The following is a 10,317-nucleotide window of genomic DNA, read 5'->3' as shown; positions in this document are numbered from 1 at the left end:
TTATTGTTATATTTACTATTTTCATCAGGGCTAAGATAGAGGTATAAAGTTTTTTTATAATAATAGAATATTTTAATACGTATTCTTTATTCATTAATTTTTAATTTTTATTGGGACAATTGAATATTAAAGTGAGGAAATTGTTTTACAGAAAAAAAAGGCTAAAAATAATCTTCGTTCACTTTTGAGACGATATTCAATGGATGAACAATTTGAACATGAGGTAGATAATATATAGTGACACAGATAATAGAAATTCATTTTTATATTGAGTATCGCTGTTTTTTCTAAAATTTCATAAAATCCCTGCTTTAGAAAAAAAATACCCTGACGGATCCGAATAACGGTATCTATGATAACTACTTATGGTATTTTGTGGTAAAGTGTCACAATTTACTGCAATGTACGATCTATTTTACATACCCTTATAGCCAAGTTGGCGAGAAACTGGCGTCGAACTAACAGCCGCAAACTAGACGCCAAGTTAGCCGCAAAAGTTGGAATTTCCAAAGTTGATAGATACTTTCTGAGAAAGTGGGTGGCAAAAATTAGCAATCCATAAGTTGATGGAAAGTTGCCTTCAATTTTATCAGAAACCTGCCTTTCATGGTGAAAATTTTTCGGACTTTTGTCCGAAAAAGTCTTTAGAACTCTGAAAAAGTCTTTAGAACTCTAGAACTGAGTTTTTAAGACAGAAGTCTGAAAAATTTTCACCAGGGTTCGAATTGCGGCTCTTCACTGGCGCTAACGTTCTGAGAAAGTTGGCGGTAACCTGTAGCCAAAAGTTGCAAAAGCTAGAGTTGTCGACAACTTGTCGTCAAGTTGGCCGCAAACTAATGAATACCAACTTTTCGACGCGCAACTTGTGCTATCAGGTCACATTCTCATAAAATATCTATACCCTCTTATCATCGTCTTAAACAAGTTATTTAACAATAGTCCTTCAGCAAGTTTTGTTGCGGAAGATTTGACAAGGCTTGAAGAAAATGTATTTCATAAATATACTTGCCAAAGACTTCATCAAGTCTTGCTGAAGACTCGGCCGTACCTAACGAAATCTCGAATTTAAGAATTCTAATTACTTTTTGAATGTTGATGGGACTCGGATGATGAAAATTTTCAGAGGAAGTTCGTCTTCTGCTTTTAGTCGGAAGCTAAGAAAATCGCTGTTATGATAATTATTAATAAATAATTAGAATTCTTATATTCGAGATTTCGTTAGGTGCGGCCCAGCCTTAAGATTTTCTTCAATGGCTCACAGAAATTTGTAGGAAGTCTGAAGCAATTCTTCACCAATGCACCTACTATATGTCAATGTTAGGTTAGAGTTGTCGCAGAATTGCTCAAGATATTAGGTTCTTTTACTTTTTAAGGGGAATCGACGCCGGGCCTCTTTACCACACTCAGAAAAATAAACTGGTACATCTATTAAATTTTATGAGCTTTTTCTGAGCAGGGATAACTCCTGAGCTACTTTTATGACCAATTTGTCTACATATTTGATCTGATTTACGCCCTAATACAACCTTTAAAATTTAGACAAAATGTTTGCAAGCTCACCCAGACAGCATTCAAGTCGGAATGACTGCTTTATGACGTCTTTTTGAAGGCGTTCTCAAGAAGTCTTATAATGACTTCTTAAAGGTGTCATTTTTAAGAACTCTTAATTGAGAGTACTTGAAGACTCCATAAATAAGACGTCAGTTTTGTGACGACTAAATGTGTTCTTTTTTAAACTTCTTTATGAAGTCAAAATTAGGAGCTCCTTATAGACGTCATGGTAAATTCATACTGAAGTCTTATTTGCGAAGTCAGAAAAAAGAATTCTTTGAGAACTCTTTTTAAAGACGTCTTACTGAGTTCGCTAGGTGGCTCATTCGACATCTTGAGAACTTCTTAAAGACTTCTTTAAGATGTTGATGAGACGTCCAAATCATAAATAGGAATTTATTCAGAACTCATTAAGACGTCATTTTTCTATCTGGGCATTGACAATAGCATATCATATACATTAAGTATATCCATTAATATATATTATGTATATATATTTTTCAGCTGGATGAACTTTTACATGATCGGTGGCCGCAAGAAGTAGATGTCAAATTCGATGATTTGGTATCATTTGAAGATTTTATCCCACAATCTGAAAGTCTTATCAATTAATTTTTTACTTTGAAATTCAAAGTTCGAAAAAATTAAGATAATTAAATCTTAATCTTAATTAAAAAATTATTTAAGTTCTAACTATTTATTACTTATATCGATATATGATACATATTTTTATGCACAACTTTATCGATTGTCCTTCATTACAATGTATTAAAAATCCATCTCAATGCAATTAAACATGTTGGTAATAACAATTAAAGATCACGTGACAACGCATTATTTTTTTTTAAAATCAATATATACTTCACTCCTCTACATTTGTCCTCATTGTAAGTTTGCATTGGAAAGCAATTAAAAATACGTGACTTTGTACTTAGCAATTACCATACATAGTAAAAAAAAAAAGTATGAAATAAAAATGATAAAAAATTGCCTTAAGAATAAACTAATTTTTAACTTTTCCTCAATAAAAAGAGTTCCCTCCACTTGTTATCTTTCAGTTTCAAACAAGCTGTTATCCAATTGTTCAGGCCCTGATGAACTTTCTACTTCCCGAGCCTTTAGACCCTCTAATTATTCAATCCAAATTAGAGCACAAAGCAGCTCGGGAAGACTTAATGAACAGGAAAAATTGCTAATATTGCCACAAGAAAACTTTATACTCTAGAGAAGAAATAGGTTTGTTTCTTCCCGTTGCTCATAACCATTCGCTATGCGCGCATGCGCAGATAATTGTCAACATCATTAACCTTAAATTAGCTGATTTCCACTGACTCTAGATATTCGAACATTTCAGTGTCGGTAATAATTATAAATATCTTGTGCGTAATACAAGATAAAACACGATTTCAGATTTCGTCTCATAGAAGCCTTCACCTTGGGCTTCGCGTAACCTCATTCTCATCTAAAATCGTCTCGGTTGATTCCTTGCCCCACATTATAATAACTTTTAGCTTGAAAAATAACGGAATTTCTTTGTACACATTTATTATTAATTAATTAACTCATTTGTTACTTAATATATTTTATTATTTATCAACAGTCTGCTACTGGTGGACGCGTAAGTGTATTCCAAACATGTTTACCAAATGTAGGGCCTGGTTCATTACAATCACGTGAAGACCCAAATACACGTGCTAATAAAGATGTACCATATTTAAATCCCGTAACAGATTTTTATAAACGTCTTGCATTAGACTGCAGTGGTCAACAAATAGCCGTTGATTTATTTTTACTAAATGGTCAATACTGTGATTTAGCGACTCTATGTAAGTTAATTAACTTTTACGTACCTAATGACCGAACCGTTTTTCGCGCGACGAAAATGAAAACATTTATGTAATTTTACTGCTTAAAGTTGGCTTAGGGGGTAATTGGGGGTGGTTGCAATTTTCGGCTGACATACTAGCGCCTAAGCGAAAAATTTCAAAAATCTTGACTCAGTAAATTTTTCGCTTTTCATTTCATGATTTTATTTTCGTTCCACGAGAAACGTACCGATCTTCAGGTACATTAATCACTTGGACTAGGTTATAAAAATGAATCATAATGATATTTTCAATAGCTGGAATATGTAAATTTTCTGGTGGTTGTATGCATCATTTGCCATTATTCCGTATAAACAAACCACAATGTAGAGAAACACTTGATCGTATATTACGACGTTACTTGACACGCAAAATTGGATTTGAAGCGGTTATGAGAATACGTTGTACACGTGGTGTAAGTATTCATACGTTCCATGGTAATTTCTTCGTTAGATCAACAGATCTATTGAGTTTACCACACGTTAACCACGACGCTGGTTTTGGTATGCAAATTGCTATTGAAGAAAATTTATGTGATGTACAGTCTGTTTGTTTCCAAGCTGCTTTACTTTATACATCCAGCAAAGGTACTTTTTAATATATTTTTAACTTCCCGCTAAGAAAATTGTAAATTTTAAAAAATTCGGGAAGTTATTGGTTTCGGTCCGATTTACGAAAATCGAATTTCCATCAGATGTCGACGTTTCGAGGTCCTAGGAAGCTATCCTGACTAATTTCACGATGATGTCCGAGTGTATGTATGTGTGTACGTACGTACGTATGTATGTATGTAAATATTCATAACTCTTGAACGGATGAACCGATTTTCATCGTTGAGGTGTCATTCGACGCGGCTTGTTAATGTCTTGAAGCCGTAAAAATTTGAACTTAATCGGTGCGGTGCGTTTAGAGATATTTCAAAAATAAAATTTTTTCGAAAATGTTTTATTTGGATAACCTTTAATTTGCTCGATGGATTGATTCCAAAATCTAATCAGCTCTAAAACTCTATAAGCCGCGTCGAATGCCACCTCAACCATCAAAATCGGTTCATTCGTTCGCGAGATATCGTGGGAGAAGGAAATGCTAAAAAATGGTTTTTTACAAAACAATGGCATACAAAAGTATTTGCGAGCTCGAAGAGCTCGAAAATGTATTCACAATAATGTTTTCAAGCTTAACGAGCTCGAAAATAGCGGGAAGTTTTGGGGCTGGCCCGCAGGGTCAACTGACAGACCGATTTTTTATTTCATTATTAATATCTATCAAAGGCTTACAAAGATGTAATTTTTGTAATCTATCATAAAAAAAAAAAAAATTTCAATATTAACTCCTCACTAAAATTTGAAAACTCAACTACTTTATTCCAATACTACACTTAAATAAATTGCTCTAACTAATCGTCGATCACGCGACAAGTAACACGATACCTTTTTAAATCAATATACATATACCTCACTGTCCTCTTAATTTATTTTCAGTTTACATTGCGAAGGGATAAAATAAACATTACTTCTACCCGTTAAATTTACACCTAATTTTTCGCTTAAGGGGTTTACACTTTTCTCTCTATTACACTCAAGTCCACGAACGGTAGTATCTTTGTTGCACTTGTGCAGTAAATGGAAACTTTGGCCGAATTTTTCTCGTAAACAAACGAATATTATCAAACAATTTGAGCGTACTTCGCTAGATTGGATAGTAGTGCTATAGTGTTCGGTTTGTCCTTTGTGTTTAGAGATTTTGTTTCCGAAAAAAACTCAGCCAAAAATATCTGATAACCCCTGTTATCATAAATAATTATAAAATGGAAAAAATTAATTACAACAATTTGTACAATATTCGTCGTCAAAGTTTAATATTTGTGCAATTTATTGTATTCCGAGCACTGGGTCTATCACCTTGGACATTTTATCATTTTGAAGAATTTTACGGTTACAAAAAAATAAATTACCTTAATCTTGAATACTGTTTATCATACTGGGGATCATCTTATAATATTGTACTAAGTGCTTTTATTATAACAACGAACTATCTGTACTTTTTCTCGAATACTGATTTCATAGAGAACATGCGTTCTATGTTATCATCATATTCATATGCATACATTCATATTAAAATCTATCTGCGAGCTGCATCATTCACATCAACAGCAATTGTCCTATGGAACTACGTTTCGCTACAGGCTAGAATTATTAATTTCCTAAACCGGTTACAGCGCGTCGATATAAAATTGATAAAAGATTCTAAGTATGAACCGAAAAATGCTACCGGTTTTTGTTTAATGTTTTTTATAAATTTATTTGTGTCAATTAGCTTAATGGTGATGCACCCAACAACGGACTTACAACTCGAGGTAATACTTTATTTCTTAACAAAGTAACTATTGCACACCTCGAACGCGAAGCAGAGGTTTTTACGTGCTATTATTATCAGAAAAAATCGCAATTCACACATCCTCACAGTATATTACCCACCAAGGGCGGAAAATTGGACATTCCAATCCGCGTGTTTGCCACCCTCGCCTGTGGCATAGGTTGCCAATTATACACGGGGGTTGGAATGCCCTACTTCCCTCCATAGGTGTGAAATATATGATTTTATAATTAAAAAAAAAGTACGTGGTTCAATGATTACTAGAAATAGATTGATTAGCACAATACATAACATGCGCGTTTGAGGTGTGCACTTTTGAATTTTTCATGGTATATTACACACCTAGGGAAAACACTAGGACATTCCGACCCGCTTGCATAATTATTGCCTACCCTTGATTAAACAAAATGATTCACTCAATGATAAATGTATATCTATGTAGTAGTAAAATTGAATCTTTTTGAATTCCTTTGAATCGTTTTTTTAACTTCCCGCTAAGAAAATTGCAAATTTTCAAAAATTCGGGAAGTTATTGGTTTCGGTCCGATTTACGAAAATCGAATTTTCATCAGATGTCGACGTTTTGAGGTCCTAGGAAGCTATTCTGACTAATTTCAAGATGATGTCCGAGTGTATGTGTGTATGTACACTAATGGGAAAAATTAAAGGATCAAAAAAAAATTTCAAATTTTTGGGCGATTTTCAACAGGCCCTAACTTTGAGAGAAATGGTCGTACAAGATATTTAAAAAAAGGAAATTGTAGCTACAAGTGTCTACTTTTTGGATTAGAACTTCAAAATTATTTAGCGTCAGCGGTTTTAGAGTAATCTTAGAAAAACCAGCGACAAAAAAATTTTCAAATTAAAAAAATTTTTTTTTTTAGTTTTCGGGCGTGGAAAAAATTTTTTTTGCTTAACCACTATGAGGATCGGATACCTTCATTATTCAGCTTTAATTTTTTTATGGACCTTGATACGTCCACTTCTCTCCGAGATATCGGTCTTCTTATGGAAATGGATCCTTTTGTCTTTGATTATCGATATCTCCGAAACCAATGATCGCACAGAAAGTTAATGGTGGGTTTTAAAAACTTAAATAAATTTCCTTCAACGATTAGCCATTGCTTTTTCGAAAAAAAATTTTTTCCTATCGTCGCATGAATTTAAAAATGCAACAAAAAAAGGGATTTTTATGGTTTTTTGTAAATTCAAACTTGATAAAACGCATCGATTGCGACCTCAACCGTCTCAATCGGTTTATTCGTTTATGAGATATCGTTGGCGAAAAAATGGTAAAAAACTATTTTTTTCGAAAAGAACGGCATACAAAAGTATTTTCGAGTTCGAAGAGCTCGAAAACAGCGGGAAGTTTTAGGGCTGGCCCGCAGGGTCAACAGATAGACAGATTTTTTAATCAGGAACCTGAGCCGAAGGCGTGATTGGGACTTACTCCTACCTTCCTCCGTAATGTGTATACGATTTTTTTCCGTACCTGCACCTGAAAGTTTAAATTTTTGCCTCTGTTTGTGGGAAGAATGGCGCATGTAATTATTTTTATCATTTGTTCTTTCATGAAAGGAAAAAACGATGTTTTTCCCTCCAAACAGGACAGGAATTTTAACTTTTGGTGCAGGTCTGGTAAAAACTACTTTTCTTCGGGCAGTTACAATATGATGATCAATTCTATGGCAACGTGGTAATAGTTATTTGTTTTTTTTTCCAGTATTTTTTTAAGGATTTTTTATATATGTTCACAAGTGGTTTTCCGATTGTTTTTTATAATTGGATGATACTTCAATATATAATGATGTTAAATTTGACAATGAGACGAATTAAAAAAGTAAATTCCTTAATACTTGAAATCGGAATTGATGAAAATGACAATGTGTTGAATAATCAAGCGTCAGAACGTGAACTTTGTTGTCTCAAAGAAGTTTATATGCATTTGTGCAAATTGCAAGATGGCCTTGTCTCGTTCTATGGAATCCCGATTTTAATTGCTGTTATTAATATCGGTGGTTTATCGCTTTTCATAGTTTATAATATTTATGACTTAAATTCTCTCTATCCACTGGGAACAAAGGACTATGTAATTTATGGAATCTGGCTAATTTGGATGATTTTCTTCATCATTGTCGTATTTATTACTTTCATCAGGGCTAAGATAGAGGTATAAAGTTTTTTTCAATAATGGAATATTTTAATACGTATTTTTCATTACGAATATTAAAGTGAGGAAATTATTTTACAGGAAAAAAAGGCTAAAAATAATCTTTGTTCACTTTTGAGACGATATTCAATGGATGAACGATTCAAATATGAGGTAAATAATATATAGTGACACAGATAATAGAAAATTCATTTTCATATTAAGTATCGATGTTTTTTCTAAAATTTCATGACATCCCTGCTTTAGAAAAAAGTTGACGGTCACTTTCTGAGAAATTTGGTGACCAAAAGTTGGCAATCCATAAGTTCACTGAAAGTTGCCTCCAATTTTCTGACACCTGCCTTCAAATTGCGGCTCTTCACTGGCGCCAACTTACTCAGAAAATTGGCGGTAACCTGTAGCCGAAAGTTGCAAAAGCTAGACTTGTCGACAACTTGTCGTCAAGTTGGTCGCAAACTAATGAATACCAATTTTTTGACGAGCAACTCGTTCTATCAGGGTACATTCTCATAAAATCGCTATACACGGAAAGATTTGATCCCGACTGGTTACTGTTCTGCACCCGACTCAGTACGGTGCTGGAAGAAAATGCTCGATTGTGGAGCAGCACCACACTGATTACTGTGCGGGACCTGACTGAGTCGTGTGCGCATATCACTCAGTCAGGTTCTGCACAGTAATCAGTGTGGTGCTGCTCCACAATCGAGCATTTTCTTCCAGCACCGTACTGAGTCGGTTGCAGAACAGTTACCAGTCAGGTTTAAATCTTTCCGTGTACCCTAATATCATTGTCTTAAACAAGTTACTTAACAAAAGTCCTTCTGCAAATTTTGTTGCGGAAGATTTGTCAAGACTTGAAAAAAATGTATTTCATAAGTATACTTGCCAAAGACTTCATCAAGTCTTGTTTAAGATTTTCTTCAAAGACTCACAGAAATTTGTAGGAAGTCTGAAGCAATTTTTCACCAATTCACCTACTATATGTCAATGTTAGGTTAGAGTTGCCGCAGAATTTCTCAAGATATTAGGTTCTTTTACTTATTAAGGGAAATCGACACCGGGCCTCTTTATTAACTCAAAAAAATAAACGGGACTATCTTTGTTGGACTCTCAGAGTAAATGAGGATTTTAACCCTTTAGAGTCTGACCTTGAAACCCCACTCTTCGGTCTGGAAGAGCCCGGTAGAATTAGAAAGAGCGCGAAGCAAATGTGACAGGGCCGTATTATAAGAGAAAAAATTTCACCTGGGCGGAAAGTAAAAAATAATTTTATTTTTTATGTTTATTTTATTAAATAATAAATATCAAAAGACTTAAATTCAAAGTAAGAACAACATTTGGTTTTATTATAAATATAGTTAAGTAATATTGCAATTACATAGAAATGTATAAAATTTTTTTAATTTTTCTAACCTTACTTTCGGAGACTATTTCCTCATCTCAACAATACTTACTACGGCACTGTCTATGAACGCAGCGCGAAATTTAAACGAGTGGAAGGGTACTCACAGGCACACTACTACTCTCACATGTCACTCATACATGCTCACGGGACTCTACGATTCGCGATTCACGTTTCAAGATCCTCTAACTCTAAAGGGTTAAAACAGTTTTTCTCGGAAACGAATTAGAATTTTTGAAATTACGAAAGTTTTAACCCTCTGTTAAAGTTTCAGAAAACGCTAAAGACTCTTTATTTTAGGGTTCCAGTGTTTGTCCGTGAGTTAAATTGAACTGAAAATCGGTAGGATTTACCTCTTAAGTTTTCCTTTAGAATGTTAGTAGGGTAAGAATTTATGAGCATCTATTAGATTTTATGAGCTTTCTCTGAGCAGGGATAACTCCTGAGGGATAACTCCTGAGCTACTTACATGACCGATTTGTCTACATATTTAATCACATCTACGTCTCAATACGACCTTGAAAATTCAGACAAAACGTTTGCAAGCTCATTGACTATAGCATATCATATACATTATATATATCCATTAATATATATTATATATATATTTTTTTTCAGCTGGATGAACTTTTACATAATCGGTGGCCGCAAGAAGTAGATGTCAAATTCGATGATTTGGTATCATTTGAAGATATTTTCCCACAATCTGAAAGTCTTATCAATTAATTTTTTACTTTGAAATTCAAAGTTCGAAAAAATTAAGATAATTAAATCTTAATCTTAATTAAAAAATTATTAAAGTTCTAACTATTTATTACTTATGTCTATATATGATACATATTTTTATGCACAACTTTATCGATTGTCCTTCATTACAATGTATTAAAAATCTATCTCAATACAATTAAACTAATTGCTAATAACAATTAAAGATCACGTGACAACACATTATT

The 10,317-nt window shown here is 33.6% G+C and overlaps 1 protein-coding gene across 1 annotated transcript; it reads left to right on the top strand.

Annotated features, from left to right (window-relative positions):
• The first annotated feature begins 4,980 nt into the window (after positions 1 to 4,980).
• Positions 4,981 to 10,210, top strand: LOC130674064 (uncharacterized). Its single transcript, XM_057479364.1, has 4 exons — positions 4,981 to 5,772; positions 7,516 to 7,962; positions 8,044 to 8,115; positions 9,983 to 10,210. Exons 1-4 carry the CDS (start codon positions 5,224 to 5,226, stop codon positions 10,088 to 10,090), a joined length of 1,176 nt encoding a protein of 391 aa, XP_057335347.1. The 5' UTR covers positions 4,981 to 5,223; the 3' UTR covers positions 10,091 to 10,210.
• The last annotated feature ends 107 nt before the right edge of the window (positions 10,211 to 10,317 follow it).

This window comes from Microplitis mediator, chromosome 8, assembly GCF_029852145.1.
Source record: "Microplitis mediator isolate UGA2020A chromosome 8, iyMicMedi2.1, whole genome shotgun sequence".
In the NCBI taxonomy this organism is placed as follows: domain Eukaryota; kingdom Metazoa; phylum Arthropoda; class Insecta; order Hymenoptera; family Braconidae; genus Microplitis; species Microplitis mediator.
Note: the sequence above shows the minus strand (reverse complement) of the source record. Positions and strands in the feature narration are given on the sequence as shown.

Excerpts from the sequence above, each read along its gene's own strand:
- LOC130674064 (XM_057479364.1), top strand. The coding sequence starts at position 5,224 with ATGGAAAAAATTAATTACAACAATTTGTACAATATTCGTCGTCAAAGT. Across the intron at positions 5,773-7,515 it reads CAACGGACTTACAACTCGAG|TATTTTTTTAAGGATTTTTT; the intron begins GTAATACTTTAT and ends TTTTTTTTCCAG. Across the intron at positions 7,963-8,043 it reads TCATCAGGGCTAAGATAGAG|GAAAAAAAGGCTAAAAATAA; the intron begins GTATAAAGTTTT and ends ATTATTTTACAG.